At 38.9% G+C, this 21,853-nt stretch overlaps 1 protein-coding gene across 2 annotated transcripts; it reads left to right on the top strand.

Moving 5' to 3' along the window:
- The first annotated feature begins 808 nt into the window (after positions 1-808).
- Positions 809-21,136, top strand: LOC122670041 (peptidyl-prolyl cis-trans isomerase CYP22). 2 transcript variants are annotated; one of them, XM_043866985.1, is made up of 7 exons: positions 809-1,024; positions 3,627-3,650; positions 14,239-14,326; positions 15,070-15,162; positions 19,101-19,133; positions 20,670-20,726; positions 20,847-21,136. In XM_043866985.1, the coding sequence occupies exons 1-7, from the start codon at positions 858-860 to the stop codon at positions 20,955-20,957; spliced, it is 573 nt and encodes a 190-aa protein (XP_043722920.1). In that variant the 5' UTR covers positions 809-857; the 3' UTR covers positions 20,958-21,136. The 2 variants fall into 2 exon arrangements, with proteins under 2 accessions (XP_043722920.1, XP_043722921.1); XM_043866986.1 differs by lacking the exon at positions 14,239-14,326.
- The last annotated feature ends 717 nt before the right edge of the window (positions 21,137-21,853 follow it).

A 21,853-nucleotide genomic window follows, 5' to 3' on the forward strand; every position in this document is an offset into this window, starting at 1 on the left:
GATTTCTTCATAATGACATTTTTTGTCCATGATTTCATTCATATTCCTCATTAGAAGAGTAAAAAAAAATGTTGTCTAGCCATGTTGCCCAATGCCTCGACACAAGGGCATGCAAAATTACTATCCCCCTCTGTGAATCAAAAATCTCATCCATGTTGATTGTGTAATGGTTACTTTGTATTCCTCTAGAAGTACTGCACTTGTGGTACACAACGGTAAACCTTAGGCTCTGGGGAGGGTCATTATGACCACAGTCTTACCCCTGCTTTTGCAGATAAGCTATTTCGAGACTCGAACCCGTGACCTCTTACTCACAATGGATTAACCTTAACCGTTGCACCAAGCCCCACCCTCTTTTGTGAAATTTAGAATATGAGGGGAAATTTATTTATACAATGCAATTTTTATTTTCAGGATAACCAAACGTCAAAACGACTTCTATTGTAAAATATATTTCTGTTATTTCACTTCTCCATAAAATTATGGGAAAAAATTGTGCACAACACCAGCTCAAAAAATGAAATTGTACATCCCCTCACACATCACTGTTTATATGAGGGGGTGATATGTCATAAATGCCTCTCTCCTTGTTGTCAGATTCCAAAGGAGGTTCCCTCATTCGCCTAAAACTACTATCGGCCAGTGGAGGGAACCCTCTCCCAGATAATATTTACACTCTCCAGGCAACCAAACGAAGCATTTATTTTTCTTTTTCTTTCTATTCATTTCTGAGTCTCTGACCAAACACAGCCTTCACAAAGTGCATAATAAGAAAACCGACTGAATTATGAAAGACATAAAGAGAACCTTTGGAGAACTGGTGGGAATTTCTTTCTGAGTCTTCTCCTCGCGTTTCCATGGCGTCCGGTGGACCTGGGAATGCAGCTGTGGAGTGGCATCTGAGACCCCCAAACCCTAAAAATCCGATCGTATTTTTTGACATCACCATCGGTAACATCCCAGCTGGAAGAATCAAGATGGAGCTCTTCGCTGATATTGCTCCCAAGACCGCCGAAAATTTCAGGTAACTTGAAAAGAACTCTTATCTAACTAATCTATGAAAACTCTTTAGTCATTCTCTTCCACCTCTGTATTTGGCATTACTGTTCCTTCTGTCTGTCTCTCTTTCTCTCTCTCTGTGTGCGTGTGTCCTCAGCTGTTTCTGGCATGGTTGAATAGCTTCTTGAGAAAAATCATGACAAATTGTACTTTCATAATTAGCCTGTAATTAAAAGGTCAGCTGCTTCTTTGAGTTGTAGGCTAATTAGATGATAATGACGAAAATTTAAAGAAAATAATATAACCACAAGGAGAAACAGAGGCCACAAGAAACCTAGTTCAGAAAGACCTAGACAGTACAAAGCTGGCAGTTCAATGAGTTTCAAAAATAAATAGGTAGGAAAAAATATAAGGAACCACAGAAACAACAACACTACGATAGAATGCTCCCAGTACAATCTAGTGTAGAATCAGTGTTTGCAGTGTATTATTGTAGGAAATAGTTATAGGCCTAGGTATTATGTGGGATTTTTGGATATGTGTCCATCAAATCCAATATTAATATTTTAATTGCTATTAATTCTCATCATGTGTCATGGTTTGTGCCGTAAGGTTAGACCTTTAAACTGTTTGCAACTAAGGACCAAACTAGGCTTTCAGTTCTTAAGGTTGTTACATTGTATATTTTGATGTGAATGAAATTCCGGAAGTATAGGTGTGAGTACTCATATATTATGTGTATGAGGTCCTCACCGTTGCAGGTGGTCGCTCTGCGTTTTAGTGTACCAAAGGTTAATGCCAACAACAACAAACTCAGCCTTATCCCAACCGAAGATTAATGCCAATACTAGTTAATTACCGGTGCATTGGATTCATGACATTCATCTTTGAATGGATGAGAATCTCAACAAGGCATCCACTTCCTGAATAGAGAGAAAATTTAAGTGAGAATTCGTTGATTGTGATTGGACCAAATTCCAAGCTCGGTGGCGTTTTATAAAGTGTTTACAAATTGATTTTAATTATTATTATTTAAATAATTATATTTAAAATTGTCTTCTAAAGTTTTACGTCCAATCCACGGCCAAGATTCCCTATTTTAACTAGGTTTTTGATGGTGTTGACATTCCATTCTTGTTAATTTATGAGGTGATATTGTTAAGTGGGGAGACTAAGAGGTAAATTCTTTAGCCCATATGTGGGTTTTATATTACCGCCTTCTTAGGGTTGAGCGATTGGTAAATAATTTGTTGATCACTTAAGTTACAATACCTTTTGGTAAGGTGGATTGCAAGTTTGCAACAACCCTATCTGGATCACCCTTTAGAATTCCACCACTTGTCTTGTAGACTCACTCTGATTAGGGTTTCCTATTCTATATAATGAGGCTAAGGTAATACACTCGTACGAATTCTGAATTGAAAATTTTGAATTCCCTCTCCATCTCTTCCTAGGGTTTTGAACCCTAGTTTCCTTTGGTGAAGAAGGGAGTTTTGCAACTAAGTGGAGACACCTGCATAAGTGCTGAGAGTCTTTGGAGGTGTTGTGCTTGTGACACTACAGAGGTAATCCAAAACTCACTTTTAGTTTTTGGTGAATACTTACATATGCGAGGATGCATTCCCAATGGCCAAATTTTGATTTGGCATTCCACATCCACTAACAAGTCGTTGCTTGCATGCAGATTTATAGGCTCGCTCATGAATTCACCTTTATATGTAGTGGTTTCGATTTCTTGTTGGAAAGTGGAGTTTCAGGTGAGTTTCAGCAATAAAGTACAGGAACAAATATAAGGAACCACAGACGCAACCACTCTAGGATAGAATGCTCCTAGTACAATCTAGTCTAGAATTAGTGTTTGCAATGTCGAGTTCATTTTAATGTAACTAAACAATGTTGGCATTTAAATGGTAAGCTGATTCGTTGATTATGATCATAATCAGGTTGGTTTTTTGCATGGGAGTACTTCAGATCAGACCTTTGTTAGGGTTTAGGGTTTAAGCACAAGGTCGCTTAAAGCATTACACCCTGAGTATCTGGTTTGGAATACCCAGACTGCTGCCTCCAATTAATTGTGTAAGTTCATGTGCCAATAAAAAAGAGCGTCCCAGTGCATGAGGCTTCCGCTACTGCAAGGTTTGGGAGGGGCAAATGTATGCAGCCTTACCCTCGCTTCGTGGAGAGGCTGTTTCCATGTTTTGAACCCACAATCTGATGGCTGCAATATTTTTGAGAAACTAAAGAAATAAGGGTTGAGAGTAACCTTCTTTTTTATCATTCAGAAAGCTATTTTTTGGGGTGGGAGTGGGGGTGGGGGAGGGGGTCTTGCAAAAATTGTTTGGTTAATTTTATATTCATTTACTGACTTGGACAAATGATCCATCAGTCTGTTTCATCAAATTCTTTATTCAATCGTTTGAGCTTTCTAAATTTTTTGTGTTTTATCGGAATTGACTGCATATATTATAATTCTCTATTGAGTAGGAATAGAAAGATGTTATCTTGTTCTGAGAAGATTTTCATATTTCTAAATTAAATTTTTTTTTGTTGCTATTTTCATTCATTAGTTTTCAAAATGTGCTAATATTCTGTTCCCTAGGACTAACTTTCCTTCCCTTATCTTGCAGGCAGTTCTGCACTGGTGAATACAGGTGAGTGGATATTCTCCTTTTTCAGTAAACTGTAAGGTGATGGTTTTGGATATTGGTTTCTTCATTGGCGTCTAATATAGTAAGCATCCTTGTTCTGATAATGTTGGATAGAGTGGTTAGTTAAAAATAAAAGGGTTATTGGAAATAAATATTTGGGGAGGGGTTTCCCACCAGTAGGCATCGCGGGAAACAGTTTGTATACAGGGGTCATTTAATGTGGAGAGAGAGAGTGGGGTCCATGGTATGGAATGTGAGAGGGCATGGGAAGGAACCTGCACACTGGCATCATGGGAATCCTTTTCCTTAAATCTTTATTTGGAAGTTTGAAAAATATTTGCATTTTAATCTGTGTTAAACTCATACAATCGGTGAAGTTTGAAATTTAATATTTCTTCTCCTTCAAAATTTTATAAAATCAATTTTTTTCCCTCCTTTTAATGAGAGGCAAAGGGAGAAAGATTTCATTAATAGAAAAGAACATAGGGAATTTGCAATTGTATCTGCATCTGTATAACTACATTAATATCTCATCAATGAAAAAAAAAAAGAAAAGAACTTCACATCAACTATTGATTTGCTTGAGTGTCTAAACTCTCTGAACTAATGATTGACTGGTGAGGTTCTTAAGAAATTTATTCACTGTAGCCATAATGTAGAAGGGGTTCACTAAGAACCACTCTACAGTAGGATTGATGACAGGTTGCAGCAGAACATCATAATAACAATAAAACCAGAATTAGTAACTTAGGAGGTAGAGATCAAACCAGCCTGTAGAATAGTGTCAAACTTAGGTCGAGTGAAGATGAGGTGAAGGGATGCTACACTCCAAATTTCAGACAATTCCGATGGCTAAAAACTGAGATACGAAAATTACGCATAATTAGAAGGTTATGGAATATCGTGCAAACCAGCCCTGGGCTTGGGCTCCAAAGTGGATCAACTATCAGCCTTGATGAGATTAAGCTATGCTGCCACTTTGGTTCAGTTCTGATGGTCAGAAGTGGAGATCTGAGTTGGTCTTGAAAATAGAAGGTTGGACTCAGAATTAGAAGGTGATGGCCTGCAGAGCAATCCAGCCAACAACATGGGCTGGAATTGGGATCGAGTGGAGCCCCAACAGGCAACAGTAGTGAAGAACTCCTCCAATTCTTAGCCTGTTCTGATCACTGGATGTGGAGATATGAGACACAGAAGCTGCAGCACTAAATCAGATCACAGGGAGCAGCAGCAATCTTCAATCGATGGCAGCAACAGCAACATCAGACTTGGAGTTTTTGCGAATTAATTGCAGCCTTCGAAGGATTCTTCACAGCACTTGTATTGATCAACAGAGAAACAGCAGCAGGAAGGATCGATTGCAATAATAGAGAAGATAAGAGAAGAAGAGAAGAAGAAAGGGAGTAGGGGGATGGCTTTCTCAGCCTGGGTCTCTCACCCACAGCTATCCCAGCTGTTGAAACAAGGATATTCTCCCATAATCGAGTGCAACAGTTTGCCTCAAAAGTTCTTTCATTAATTCTTAAAATCGTGGGATGCCTCTATGGGCAGGTTACAATATATAAAGGCCCAAGGATTGAGCTCCAAAATAGAAACTAAAAATTAGAAAATCTCCCTTATAAGGCTGAGACTTGGGTTACAAGTAATGAAACTAAAATAGAAACTCTAAGTTGCAAGGTTCAAAATAGAAACTAAGTCTAGTTAAAAATGGAAACTTAAGCCTACTTTCTAAATCTGAAATTATAAACTAAAAAGCCAAGATTGCTTAATAGACAACCACAAAATATCTAAGAGAATAATTTGAAAAATAGAAACTAAACTAAACTTCTAATTCCCCACACAAAGACAAAATTGACCCTTCTAAGAAGTCTTCACTCGATCTGGTCTTGGGCCCCACAGAATCTTCTAACAATATTCTCACAAAGGCAAAATAAGGGGCTGTGACACTGTTCACGTGAACAGTATTTTGGCCTTTTTTTCTTCATGTTTTGTCCTACATCAAGCCATTGTGTTGATAACCTAATGCAGTATTTTAGTCACCTAAGGATTCATAGGGAGTATATGAATCATAACCAGCAACTGAGATTTAATTAAACAGAGAAAGGACAAGTCTGATGTGGCTAAAATTCTGGTGGACTGGGCTAACAGGGAAGGTGAATAAACCCTTACAGTTTGAACCAGATCCAACGATCAGATTTGAGTACAGTTGGAGATTACAAAATTAGTAACTTTGCTGAAGCTGGAATTCAGAATTAGTAACCACAGGGAAACAACAACTACTGTGTAGAAATAGCAAGAGTAAACAGAATAGAAATTGGGGAATGAAATTGGTTACTAAGGAAACAAAGTAAGAAGAGGGTGTAGAAAATAGAAACTGTTGCTACCGCAGGACACCAAGGAGAGCAATGATTTGAAACTTTGATGGAAGAAGAAGAAGAAAATAGAAGGAAGGATATTTTAGGCATCTCACCTAACTGTGGTGAAGGAATCCCACCAACTCCAGCCTTGGCATCTCACAAAGGTTTCCCTATTGCATCCCACAGTAGAGCAGCTCTGAATCCCATAGAACCATGCTACGCAAGGTAATAGTCTCTCTCCAGGTAATAATCCCTCTCCTCCTTCTAATGCTGACCTTCCATTGGTGTTAGGAAAATTGTCAGATCATGTACCTTTTACCCTATTTCCAATTTTGTATCCTATAAGTCATTATCTCCTTCCTATCGTGCCTTTGTTTCTTCGTTGTCCTCTGTATCCATCCCACAAGGCTGGAAAGAAGCCATCTTAGATCCTAAATGGAAAGATGCTATGGTAAAAGAAATGCAGGCCTTGAAGAAGAATGATACTTGGGAGCTGGTTCCTTGTCCTGAAGGAAAAAACCAGTAGGATGCAAATGGGTTTTTACCATCAAACAAAAAGGCAGATGGTACTATTCAAAGGTACAAGGCCAAATTGATTGCCAAGGGATTCACACAGACCTATGGTATTGACTACCAAGACATCTTTGCTCCTATTGCTAAAATGAAATCTGTTCAATCATTATTATCTTGTGCTGCAAATCTCGGATGGAACCTTCATCAACTTGGTGTCAAAAATGCCTTTCTAAGTGGGGATTTGGAAGAAGTATGTAGACACCGGAAATCCCTCCTGGTTTTAGTTCAGACTCCACAACAAGTTGTCTCCATAGTTGTCACGGCATCTCGGCAACACGAGGTGTTGGAGAGGGTCCAAATTCAAGGCGACACCAATTAGGTGTCCAAGGCGGCCGCCTAGGCGAGCAAGGCACCTGGACGCCTAGGCTTTGCCTAGTTGACGCCTAGGTGATGCCTTGACAACTATGGTTGTCTCCTCGGGCTTGGTTTTGCTGCTTCCAAAAGGCTATGCTGAAGTTTGGGTACAAACAGAGTCAAGCTGACCACACCTTGTTTGTTAAACAAAAGGAAAAGAAAATCATTGCCCTTATTGGTTATGTAGATGATATAGTTATAACGGGCAACAATCATGCGGAAATTTCCTTATTGAAGACTTAGTTAGCAGCATAATTTGAAACTAAGGGCCTTGGACAACTCAAATACTTCTTAGGGATTGAAGTTGCCCGCTCTACAAAAGGCACTTTCATTTCCCAAAGGAAGTATGTTCTAGACCTTTTTGAAGAAACGGGTCTGCTGGGATGTAAGCCTGTCGATTCTCCTATTGAGGTAAACCATCATCTGAGCTGCATATGAGGTGACCCAGTTGACAAAGAAAGATATCAGCGCCTTGTAGGAAGACTGATATACCTCTCTCATACTGGACCAGACATTGTCTATGTGGTGGGAATTGTTAACCGATTTTTTCAGGATCCAAAGACCCCTCATCCTGAGGCTGTATACCGGGTCCTTCGGTACTTAAAGTCTGCCCCAGGGAAAGGTCTTCTATTCTCTAAGCTGGAAGTTAGAATCTTTCACTGATGCTGACTGGGCAGGATCTATACATGATCGGCGTTCCACCTCTAGATATTGTACCTTCCTAGGAGGAAATTTGGTCACATGGCGTAGCAAGAAACAATCCGTTATATCCAGGTCAAGTGCAGAAGCTGAATACCGGGCCATGACACAAGAAATTTGTGAATTGCTCTAGTTAAAAATTCTTCTCAAAGATCTAGGTGTTACTTCTGAAGACCCGATGAGGCTTTACTGTGACAACAAGGCTGCAATCATGGTATAAAATCTCGCGAAATATCGGCGATATATCGCGATATTTCGTGAATCTCGACATGACCGAGATACGAAACAATGTCGAAATAAAAAAGTACAATAACTCGTCGATATATCGAGATATTTCGACGATATATCGTGGAACTCACGATATATCGCGAGATATCACGATATATCGCGAGATATTGTAAAGTGACAATAGTGTCACATTCAAAATCCTTATAAATTTCATTTTCAGCAGCTCTCGGTCGAAATATCGACCAAGAGCTGCTGAAAATGAAATTTTCTCTCTTCTTCCTCCCTTCCAAGCCTCATTGAAGCTCCTTGTCACGGGGAAGACGTCGGAGGGTCATCTAAGCTCATCATCCAAGCCTATTTTCATTATTTAAGGTAAATTATATTTCTCTAAAACTATTTTTTTTAAAAAAACTTTGTACAAATGTTGTTGGATGTTGATGATATTAATATATGTTAGACACCGGAGGCCGATCTACGACCTCACGGTGTCGAAATTTTTTCCCATATGTATTTTTTTTATTTTTTTTCTGGTTTTAAAAATTCATTTTCCTACAACTAAAATAGGAAATAATTAGGGGTAATATGACTTAGATGGTAATGAATTAAATATATGTTAGACACCAATGGCCGATCTACGGCTTCACAGTGTCGGATTTATTTTTCTGCTCTTAAATAATTCTTTTAATTTTCGAAAATTAAGAAAAATATATAAAAAATTAAAAAAACAGAAATAAATAAGGAAAAATATGAGTTTTAAGTTTAAAAAATAATGAAAAAATATGAAAGTTATTTCTATATGTTTTGAGATGCATTACATGTATATTATGTTTACTAATTCATAGTTTTGTTGTGTTAGGTCAATACTTATATTAACATTATATATAAAAAATTGGTTTTAATTTTGTGAAAAATATAAGGGTTAGGGGAAAAATATTAAATAACTATACAAGTGTATTAGTAATCTAAAAGTGTCAATTGAAGTGCATCTACATTAAGTTTTTTAATTATTTGTGTTACTTACATTACGAGTAAACAAGTATCATTATGGCGGATCGTGATAGACAACGTGCGAGGGGCAAGCAAAAGGGGGAAAGTAGTCAACAAAGGGGCGGACGGAACAAAGAGAACAGAGGGAACAAGAGAGACCAACCAGCCAAAGATAGGGTGACATTGCATGGTTACATGGTACTCCCATTGATGGGGATAAGAGAAAATCTATATGTAATTATTGTCACATGCAATTTATGGGAGGTGGGTCCAGAGACTTAAACAACATCTCGATGGAGGATCTAAAGATGTTGTAGGTTGTCATATGGTCCCCTCAAGTAGCCGGAGATTGGTGATAGTTTGAGGGGAAGAAAGAAGAGGAAGGTCGACAAGCAAAGGATAAGAGAACAACTTGAGGATACGGTGAGGAGTTCGATGGGAGGAGGAAGACGATACAATGATAATGATGACTCCTCCTCCTCCTCTCGATGATGACATTGCATGCACTGATGACATACAAACAAGCAGAGGAGGCTAGGGATTTTAGGCGGACTGCTTCAAGGAGTAGAGGAAGTTTTCAAGATGATCAAGAAAGACAAAGAGTAGGGGTAGTGGAGGAGTGGCGCTTCGGAGGTCCTAAAACTTTGAATCCTTTTAAAAGATCACAAAGTGTGAGGGCAACCCCAACACCTCTACCGATGCAGATACCACCATCAACATCGATCCTAAATTGCATAAGAAGAAAGGAAGCAATAACCCGAATCAAAGGAGCATGGAAGGGGATGAAGGGATTGGTTAAAGAATCAATAGCTAAGTGGATGCTATACCATACCATCCCAAAGAACATCGCACAAGGCCCCCATTATGATACCATGATAGATACCATTGCAGAGGCTGGCCCAGGATTCAAGGGCCCCACCCCATATGAGGTAATGAATGTTTATCTACCTCAACAAAAGAGTGAGATTGATGAGTACATTAGTGAGATGAGGAATATGTGGGAGACATATGGGGTGACTATAATGGCAGATGGATGGACTGGGCCTACAAGAAAGTCCATCATCAATTTCATGGTTTATTGTGATGGGAGGACAGTGTTCCTCAAATGGCTGGATGCATCCAAAGAGATAAAGGATGCAAAATATATTTACAGATTGTTAAAGGAAGTAGTGGAAAAAGATGTGGGTATTGAGAATGTTGTCCAGATTGTAACGGACAATGGAAGTAACTTCAAGCTGGCCGGTGAGAAGATGATGAACAATAATAAGTACCGGCTCTTCTGGACTCCTTGTGCAGCCCATTGCATTGACTTAATGCTAAAAGATATGGGAAAGTTAAAGTTGGTGAAGACTGTGGTTGAAAGTGCAAGACAAGTCACCAACTTTGTATACAACCACTCCTATGCACTCAATCTATTGAGGGAAAAATGTGGGGGTGACTTGGTTAGGCCTGGCATCACAAGATTTGCCACCAACTACATTGCCCTCAAAAGCATTGAGACAAAGAAGGCCGGGCTGAGAAGCATGTTTGCTTCTGAGGAGTGGTTTCAATGGAAGGGTTCCAAGACTGCAAATGGGAGGGAAGCACAAACAACGATGTCATCTGAGGACTTCTGGACCAAACTAAGCAAAGTGGTGAAAGTTTTAGAGCCAGTAATTCAAGTTCTACATGTTGCTGACTCCGCTCTGAAGGGCCCAACCATGCCAGTCCTATATGCTGCAATAGACTTGATGAAAGATAGTGTCTATAGTGTGGGTCCTCGCAGTAGCAAACACTTCTTAGATATCATAAATGCTCGCTGGGAGAATCAACTTATGCATCCACTGCATAAGGCTGGTGAGTAAATTTGTTTTATGTTTACTAATTCATAGTATTATTATTTACTAATTACCTATGCATTTGACAATACCTCTATTCTATATGTCATATTTCAGCATACTACTTGAACCCTAAGTATCAATATAACAATAGGCTTGGGTTGGAAACTCAACTTATTGATGCTGTGAAACAAGTAGTGAAGAAGTTGGAGCCAGATGGTGCACTACAAGCAATTTGCAACAATGAAGTGAGTTCATTTGGAAACTCAACTTATTGATGCTTTCAAATAAGTAGTGAAGAAGTACTTACTAATTTTCCACACGGTATAGATCAAGGTATTTAGGGATGCATTGGGAAGTTTTGAACTCGAGGTCATGCGATACAAGGCGAGCACGTGGTGATCTTGGTAATTCTTTTAAGTTTTAAATTACATATGTATTGAAATTTGAAAGTTGAAAGTTGAAACAACATTTGACACATGTCTTTTTGTTGTAAACTTTGTAATGCAATTGAATGGTGGGTGTTGTATGGGAATCATGAAAACTTAAGAAGAATAGCAATTAAAGTCCTCGCCCAAACATGTTTCGCATCCGGTTGTGAGAGGAACTGGAGTACCTTTGCACTCATCCACTCCAAGAGGCGCAATGCATTGGGGTCTCAACGCTTATCCGACATGGTGTATGTGCACTACAACTGAGGCTGAAATCGCAACACATACGCATGGGACATGAGGGACAGAGGGGCACCATTGATCTAGCTGACATCTTTCAAGTTGACTCAGACGATGAGGACCCTATTGTGGATTGGGTGAGGGATAGAGGTGAGCCAGTGTTGGATGAGGAGGGAGGTGGGCCCGACCCCATGATAGCTTCTGAGATTGGTGGCGATGTGGACGAGTATATGGTCGACGAGGGTCAGATACATGCGAGGAAGCCTCACCCATACCATTCCGACCACTGGTGGCAATGTTAGCGATGATGAAGACTGGTCTAAGTCCTCAAATGATGATGATGGTGATGATGGTGATCTTGGTGGTGGTGATGTTGGTGGTGGTGATGCTGGTGAAGAATATGACGGCATGCGAGAGCGTTATGTGGTAGGCCAGGAGGCCCAGGATTCGGCACCTGTAGACCCACTCCGATTCACTGGAGAGACACAGTTTGATCATGCCACACAAGATACGGACCACGGAGCACGTGCCCCCGCACCCCCACCCTCGAGAGGCCCCCTACATACATACAACAGGAAGCGTAGGGGTCGACAAACACGATTGCAACATTGATCACATGGACATTGATAACCTATCTAGCTCTGTTGGTGGTTTGAGTATGGGTGATAGGGAGGGAGGACCGACTGGACATTGGCGTGCCCCATCTTTTGACGCACATGCCACTCCATTGGCATCGGATTATGGTGCATCACAACCTTACGGTGGATATGGATATGGATCATCATCATATGGGCGATTTAGTGGGGTAGGGGACTATGACTACGATCCCATCCCGAGGGACATCTTGGATCATCTTTTGTAGATAACATCTTTGCATACCCTAGCGGACCTAGCTACCAACCTCACCACCATACATGCGCCCAATGCCATCGCCTCTTGCGCCGGCGCCAACATCATATCACAGTGGATCATCTTCTTCACGGACTGGATCGATTGGTAACCCTAGTTTATATCCTAGGATAGGTTACCTACAGACTGTTGATGATTCCATTTACGTGACACTTGTGGATGACTACACTCGTTTCTTCTCCGATTCTATACCGTGGTCCACATATGTCATTCAAACAGAGAGCAATGGACGTCGACTCGGCGAGGCATGAGTGGGATTGATCCAGGAGGCACAAAGAACTACTATTAGCGTTTAGCACTTGTAATTTGTAACTTAAGTTGTGATTTCATTAATCTATGTGTATTTAACTATTTATACATTAAGGTCGGCGACCGTATGTCAATCAAGGGTGCAAGCCCAAAACACCAATTTGAATTCACATTTTTACAATTTTATGGTTTAAATGTGTTTATTAAGCTTAAATAAGGCTGTCCATGAAGTTTCAGGCCTAAATATGGCCAAATACCCCCCGAGATGGACCCCCGAAATATTGCAGAAAAAATGCAATATTTCGGGAATATTTCGCGATATCTCGGATATTTCGGATATCTCGGTAGGCCCGAGATACCGATATATCGCGAGATATAGTACTATGGCTGCAATCAGCATTGCCCATAATCCAGTTCAGCATGATCGAACTAAACATATTGAGCTAAATCGACTTTTCATTAAAGAGAAGCTTGAAGAAGGCCTGATTACCTTTTGTCACTACTGAAAACCGATTGACTGATGTATTCACCAAGGGTTTGACTTCTAAGTCATTCCATCCTGTTATATTCAAGTAGGGCATGAGGGATATCTATGCACCAACTTGAGGGGGAGTGTGGAGGATAACTATGTCCAGACTCATTGTGTGTAGGCTAAGGGCTGTGACTGTGTTATGACTCAGCCCTAGCCATCATACCTTATTTGTAACTGTTATTCTCAATATAAATAAGAGTGGCCTCTGTCATATTTGAGATGCCAAACCATTCTCTCTTTCTCTTCTCTCAACTATCCCTAATATTTGGAGTTATAGAATTGGCATATTACACTAGTAAATCAAAAAATATTAAGCCCATGGCCCATATAACCCATTGGACACTCAAAATTAAACATATTAGTCCATTGTTGGTCCTGTTTGATGGCCTGGTTTGCTGTTGGCCTTGTTCTTTTGAACTGCATCATAACTCTATCAGAAATTTTTATTTTAAGTGAAAATGCCAATTGATATCTATGAGCAATCCAGTCAGCCCATAGATAATTTAGATTGCTCAGGAACAAAGATTGGCTGTTTCAATCACTTATCAAACTGAAGCATTCCAATTGACATTTTTCCTTATGATAATGAATATTAGGTATGCTTTTCTAGGGGAATAAGGGTGAAAAAAAGAATGAGATTATCTTCATCTTAGGAATTTACAAACATTTAAAGGATCTCGTTTTTTACCAAGTCTGCATTCCATTGTTCATATACCCCTAAAAATAAACTTGGCTGATTACCTCTTATAAAATTAGTTCCAATTTCCTAATTTGGATACCAGGACAAGCTTTATTGGTTTTATTTGTCCATTGTTGCCTTGTTGGTAGCTAATCAGTTTTCTCAACAAGCCAATCAAGTACTTGTTTCACTAGGCTGATCATTAGCTGTTAATTTCTGAAATGTCCAGTCTGCTGGGGCATCCCTTTGTGATGGTATGGTAAAAATGGAAATCTGGGATGTGAGGCCACCTTTAGTGTTGGCTGTTACTACTCACCCATGCAAATTCCTTCTTATGCTAAACAGAAGTAGATGACTCAGATAATGGTTTACTGAACTAGCTGTGGAGTAAGTTTATTAATCATTTAGTTGTTTATTGTGTCGCTTGACTAACTGATTTCTTTTTGTTTGAAGTCTGGCATCCGATGTCTGTTATAGCTTTGGAACAAGTTTTCATGTATATTAATATTTCACTGTTTATTGGTATGAATTGGCAGAAAAGCACAAGTTCCAGTTGGTTACAAGGGTTGCCAGTTCCATAGAGTGATCAAGGATTTTATGATTCAAGCTGGTGATTTTATTAAGGTTTTTTCCCTCCTTCAGTATTCTTGAGCTTCGTTCTCATTTTATATGTACAATTGGTGCTTATTGAATGCCACTCTAGCTAGTCCCTCCCCCCAAACTATAGCTGGTGTTTGATTTCACCTTCTGCAGCTACATTCTGCACTATTGGTGGTTAGTTTTCGTGAGTGTCAAAATTGTAATTTAGAAGATCATGCTAACAAAGATTTCTTGTTAAATTGGTTAAAAATAAATGTTGTGAGAATGGTTAGCTCATACCTGTATGACACACCTTTTTGCGCAGACCAGCATGTTGGATGATTAGGTAAAATGCATGTGATTATATCTTGTTGGAATACTTTTTCATTAACCAATGCTGCTGGAATGCATTATTTTGAATGTGTAAGATGCACTAAGTACAAGGGGATGGAATTACCAAGTCACAATGCAAGTTTCGCTTGGTGCTGGTGTGACAACCCTAGCAGTGATTATAGCATTTGAACTCTCATCCCTCAGTTTGTCTTTTATGGATTACTTTGCCGAACTGCCTTAAATAGTTATCTGAAAATGGAAGGCTGATTTTGATTGCAAGAAATTGAAGAACTATAACTGCCTGGAAAATGTGATATCTTATCATTACATTTTTTTCAACCTTAGAAAAGGGCAGTCATTTGAAGTTTTTTTGTTGTTAAATTAGTAGTATCTTATGTTAACCTTCACAAACTTTCATTTGTTCTTGCAATCTAACAAAATGATCTTTTTTGCAGGGTGATGGTAGTGGATGCCTCTGTATTTATGGGAGTAAATTTGACGATGAAAATTTCATTGCAAAACACACTGGTCCTGGTCTGTTGTCATTGGTATGTGTGATGACTTTACTAATGATATTTCACTCATGTGACAAACCTAGAACCTGGAACCAATACCTGCAAAGAGAGGAGAGAAGAGAGAGAGGATTTGCTGAACCCACGATAGATTCAGTCTGGGTTCTATCGTGGTCTATTTCTTATTTATAATCAACCAAAATAATGAGTTGTAGTCTAAGTAGGAATTCCTAATTAGAGTACAACTCAGATTACAATCAAAGTCATATAAGGAAAGAAGTACAACTCAACCATAACAATGCAAACATAACTCAATAAGGACTCCCCCTATCGTGAACACTCACAAACTCTCCTATTGCCAGCTATACCACAAGGGGAATGACAAAAATACCCCTTGCGGTATGTACAGAACTTGAACACTCCCCCTCAAGCTGGAGTATATAAATAAAGAAGGCTCCAACTTGAAACAACAAGAATAGATATTAAAATCAGTACCAGTCTTTAACACATATAGCAGTCATAGATGTTGGTGAGCACAGAGAGAACTTCATTCTAATAGCAATATCAACTCAAGCACATCAATCATTAACAACATCGGTAGATAAAAAATTTTGTGTCGAATAAACCCAGCATAATCATCAGCAAGGAACAAAATATGCAGTGGAGAACACCAATCCGCAATCCAAAATATCATATCAACAAAAACAACATCATAAGCTCTTCTCAATGAAGGCAGGTAATAATCTTTACAAAGAAGACGGATAAAAGTGCTGCTTCCAACAGCTACATCATAAGCCCTTCTCAAGGAAGGCAGGTAGCAAGCTTCACAAAGAAGACAGATAAAAGTGCAAATATCAATGCATTTATGAGCCCCAAATAGAGTTCACTGATAAAATTGCAGCATAGGTCGCTGCGAACCACTGGTAAAAGTGTAGTATAGGTTATTATGGACCATTGATAAAAATGCAGTATAGGTTACTACAATCCAAGTAGCAACATCAGGTTGTTGGGGACTAAGTAATTCAACATTAGGTTGTTGAGGACCAAGTAATTTAGCATCAGGTTGTTAGGGACCAAGTAGCAGCATTAGATTGCTGGAGACCAAGTAGCAGTATCAGGTTGCTGGAGACCAAATAATTCAGCATAGGTTGTTGTGAACTAAACAGCATAAGGTTGTTGTGGACCACTAATAAATTGCATTGTTGCTGAATGCCACAAGTAACTATCTTCATAAATAAAAGATTTGCTGAGGACACGAACAGATGACACGGACAAAGTAATAATAATCTCCAGCTAATGACTTGAGCAGATAATAAAAATAATCTTCAATCTCCCCCTCAGGTGTAGTTTTACACGTGGATAAATATGCAGAGGATGAACTAAAAATAATTCACCATCATATGGCAGCAATAACCAGCATCACATAAATAGCATAATCAAGAGCAGCCGCAAACAAGATCCTAATAAAATAATCTCCATTATCCCTCTCACGGCAACAAATAAAATATCAGATAAGCCAGATTTGAAGAAATCTGAGTAAATAATCACCAATAATAGTAACAACCATCACTCCATGCAAATACCAATCTTCAATAAAAAATTGCAAATCCCAAACTTATGTGATCTGGGGTCACCAAAGCTTTAAAATTGCAAATATACAAGACCAATGTCAATTCTGTAAACAATTCATGGAATCCCTGGTTCGGAAACCCTGTTTGGGCTTGCTATGGACCCACCCAAGTGCTTGACTTGGTCAATATAATGGCAGGGGCAACCCCGTACTTAAATTCAAAGGACATAACCCAATTGAATGAGTAATGGCATTTTAGTAAATAAACAGAAATTGTAAGGGCCACTTGGTAGGATGAAAAGACAGGACACAAGAGGGATTTTTAATTATATAAGGGCAGACTTGGAAAGGACTACAAACTAAGGACAAAGGGTAATTAGAGGTAAGAATAGGGGTAATATGAGAAAACAAAAGATAAAGAAGTGACTTTATATTCTTGCTGGTCACGTACATAACCAGCAGGAAAAACTTGCAAGAAAAAAAAAGAGAACCGAAAACCAAGGGAGAAAGGTGGTGGTAAGTTGGTAACCAACATATCCTCCTGTTGTTAGTCACGCCAACGATAGCAGCAAATCAGCCGAAAACTAGGATAACGATAGCAAAAAATCAGCGGATCGATATCAAATACTAGACGATAGCAAATCAGTAGATATGGTTTACTCAACCTACCAGCAGAATCCCATTCTTATGAGGAAAGAGATTGCGAGAAACCAGCAAATTGATTTAAATGATAATCAGGTCAGCAAATCGACATGAGTTAAATACCCTGCCAAAATAGAGATCAGGATCTGCAAATTGACTTCAACGAATAGACACCACTGCCAACAGTCCAGCAGAAGAATAGACAACAGCACCAGTACCCCTTCGAACCAGCAAACCTTCAAACTTTAGGGCAGCAGCAAAAATTGAGAAGAACACGATAGAAGAGTTCGAGCAATCAGCAGTATATCATTCAGTTCGAAAACAGCAACATCATCAGATACAAAAAAGATGAATCGACTCAGGGATGATTCATCAATATTCATTAGTAGGAGATACAAATACTTAAATCTTCATTGAAACCCTACTTCTTCTTCTATGAACTAGGGTTTCACCACAAACCAGAGACTTGAACGACTCTCAAAACAGCTATTGGTTGCAGCTCTGATACCATGTGACAAACCCAGAACCTGGAACCAGTACCTACAAAGAGAGAAAAGAGAGGATAGAAGAGAGAGAGGATTTGCTGAACTCACAATAGCTTCAGTCTGGGTTCTATCGTAGTCTATATCTTATATATGATCAACCAAAATAAAGTGTTGTAGTGTAAGTAGGAATTCCTAACCAGAGTACAATTCAGATTACAATCCAAGTCAAAGAAGGAAATAAGTACAACTCAACCATAACAAAACAAACATAACACGATAGAGACTCCCCCTATTGTGAACACTCACAAACTCTCCTACCGCCAGCAATACCACCAGGGGAATGCCAAAAATACCCCTTGCGGTATGTACAGAACTTTAACAGTTCCTGAGGAACAGAAAACAGCTGAAACGCTTTGCAGGTGCATTACCAAATGTAAACCAAGTGAATTGTAGGAATCAAGTGCTTATAGGTCAAATTATTGAAAGGGTTTCTTGGAAAATAGAATGTCTCATGTAATAACAGACAGTAACATATTTGTCAAATGCAGACTAAGTGAATTGTAGGAATCAAGTGCTTATGGGTCAAAATATTAAAAGGATTTCTTTGCAAATAGAATGCCTCATGTAATGACAGACAGTAACATATTTGTCTTGATGGGGTGAAAAAGAAGGATGCTTGTAGGAAGAACCTTGCAATATGTTAACCATTGATATACATTGTTGGGTGTCCTTCCTAACAGCTCGAGCTTTTGGGATAAAAGGTTTTAACATGGTAGTAAAAGTTAGGAGGTCGGGTGTTCGATCCCGGGTATATGCGAGGGGTTTGTGTTGTGTGTTATTGTGCCCCCACTCCTTGTACCCTTGGTGCCACATGATGGCTCCACCACCTGTTGGTGTCACGTGCAGAGCCATGTGTGTGTGGGCATGCACAGGGGGGTTGTTGATATACATTGTTCTGTGCCTTTCCTAACAGCTTGAGCTTGTGTTGGTGACGGCTTTTTTGAATGATTGAAAGTGGATTGACGATCGGAATCAATACCAATAATATATACAATAGTGGAGCGAAATTCATTTGCAAACCCACGCCATAAACATCAGTTGAAAATCAAACCCGCCTTGAGTGGGGGCTTTCCAAACAAGCAACAAAGATAGACTCTAAGATATAATGAAAGAACAAAATTGTTGATGGGCTAACCAATGTTGCCAATTTTAGTGAGTATAGTTTTGAATATGTAATTTCAAAATCTGACAGGCATTTTTTGCACATCTCTGTACAGGCAAATAGTGGACCAAATACTAATGGATGTCAGGTACTATCGTACTATCTCTATTTATTTTTCTGATTTGTCTGTTTTACTCTGGTCCTGTATGTTCCATTTTCAGATTCTAAGGATAAGCTAAATCATCCTTCATTTTATGTATTTGATTTGAGTTAATTTGGAGATCATGAAAGCCATTAATGCAGACCCAGGGGGGGTGACCTGCTATGGTGGGCTTCACAGAGAACAATAGAAGAATTAGAAGAAAGGAGGGGAAAGGGGAGAGGGAACTCACGCTCACACACACTGAGCTTCACAAATAAACTTCATTAATCAAATCTTCAAATCTGTTGCTCTCCTATGATTACAATAAATAGAAAATAGCTTTGCATAGGAATAGAAACCTAACTAAAATAGAAATAACTCAAAAAGGAAACTACCTAAGAAGCTCCTACGTAATCTACCCATGTAATAAAATAAATCAAACTAAATATTGCAGCCTAAGTGAACTACCAGCCATTGCCAGACCAGAAAACAGGTTTAGGACCAGTCTTTGGTTTGGGTTTCCAAAGTGGGTCATGTCGGTCCAGCCATGCTGTTGTAATTTTTGGTACTGGCCAAAGATTTAGGCCTGTTTGGACTTGTTCAAAAATGAGGGCCAATATGTGCTTTGATAAGTGAAAAATATGTGCGCTGGTGTCTCTGTATGGTACGTTTGTTCAATCATTATTTTAGCAAATAACCCTTAGAATGAATTTGTTCACATTAGGTTCTCGATTCCCCTCCAGTCAATGACAAATTAAGTGATTACCAAAAAATGACAAATTAAGTGAATCCAACTTGGATGTCCAACTTGCACCCCCCCCCCCCCGCCAAAAAAAAAAAAAAAAAACAACCTTGGATGCCCAACTAAGCTAAAACTCATAACTTGAGCCTTGATGCCATTGAAGATCTGTCTTGGTTCTGCACCAAAATTGGCTTGCGTACTAGTAGCAGGTTTCTGGAAAATGATATTTCTTGGGCTCGAGTGTTTTAAATTGTTCTCTCAGGTTCCATTTGTTTGAATGGGTGTAAATTCCTGTAATATCAACTTATTTTTCATTTCATTTTTTTTAGTAATTTGTGCATCACAAGGAAGCGTGTTTGGACATGATTCGTGGAGGAATCCAGCCATATGATGTGGGTAGTAACCATAATGGGTGGCAGCAATTATATCATTGGTCAAGATGCCACCACTTTTCTTTTTTGTTTTCTTTTGGGGGGGGGGGGGGATTAAAACACCCAGAGAATAAATTGGAAGTTGTTTTTTTGGATATTCTAATTGCATTTCAGTGAAATAATTCTTTTTTCAAATTTATACAATTTATTTTTCATTTTTAAGGCAATTCCTATAAAGTATTTTCTGTTAAATCATAGGAGCCTTACAGCCAGGCCACAGACACATAGAAGTTAATATTAGCAGTTTTCGTGCATTTAATCTTGAAGAGGAGATATAGTCTTGATTTCCTCTAATTGGACCTAATTATCACTATTTTATTTCACGATGTTTTTGTCATTCTAATCCAAATTAAATCCTTCATGTTGTAGTTCTTCATTACTTGTGCAAAATGTGATTGGCTTGACAATAAGCATGTCATCTTTGGGGTATGCTCTTAAGCACCTTGATTTTCTGGTTCAGTCTCATTTCTTGTATTTCCTTTCCCATTTTATCTTTGGAGTATACTTCTGCTTGTTACTTCTTAATGATTCCATGGTTTCTTGTAGAGAGTACTTGGAGATGGTCTCTTGGTTGTCAGGAAGATCGAGAATGTGGCCACTGGACCCAACAACCGGCCTAAACTTGCCTGTGTTATAGCAGAATGTGGAGAAATGTAGAGTCCCGATACCTTAACAATGGTGTAAAACTTCGGTTTTTTTAGCAAAAAAAGGGGGAAAAACAACTGTATAAAATATTAATCTACATTGACTGTTATTTAGATAAATATATACTGTTGAAAGGATAGTTTCTCAATCTTTCCTTAATGATAGTGGTTTGATTTTTCTCTTTCCTGATAGCTTAACAACTCTATAAAACTGTTTTTTCAGCAAAGAAGAAATAGGAACTGTATAAGATATTCATCTACATTGAATGTTATTTAGATAACTAAGATCATTGTCGAAGGATGACTTCTCAATCTTTCCTTAATGATAGTTGTTTGATTTTCTTTTTCTTTGTTGGGATTACTTGATATTAGAATTTGATTCTGGTAGAGTCATCTTCTTTCCTCTCGTCCACCTTGCAAAAGAAAAAATAAAAATTATATTAATTGGTGTCCCATAAATCTATTTAGGAACCCTGAACATATTTGCTGCAATCAACTCTATTCTGAAATTTGGTGCACTTTGTTGTTGCATTTAACAATGCAAATTTAGGCTCATACACTTTCATAGCAAAACTAGGCTCTGGTTATTTGCATGGCGAAGAGCAGTAATCTTCTTCTTGTTGTTCTCCCCCCCCCCCCCCCCCCTCCCCCCTCTTTGTTTGGTGGTGGGGAAATAAGATCATAACCTGCACGCCAATGTTTCAAAAACCAGAGTTTGACTACCGGTTCAGTGGTTCTGTAATAAATTGTTTTACAATTCTTGATTATGATCTATAATTGTCCCCTGATAAGCGATCGGCTCATATTTGGGCATGATGAATCACTTCATGCTGACCTGTTGCCAATAAACTTTCTGGTCTCATGAGAATGGAAAATTGGAGCATTTTCTGCATTGGTGGATGAAGAATC

The sequence above is a fragment of the Telopea speciosissima genome, chromosome 7 (assembly GCF_018873765.1).
Source record: "Telopea speciosissima isolate NSW1024214 ecotype Mountain lineage chromosome 7, Tspe_v1, whole genome shotgun sequence".
In the NCBI taxonomy this organism is placed as follows: Eukaryota; Viridiplantae; Streptophyta; class Magnoliopsida; order Proteales; family Proteaceae; genus Telopea; species Telopea speciosissima.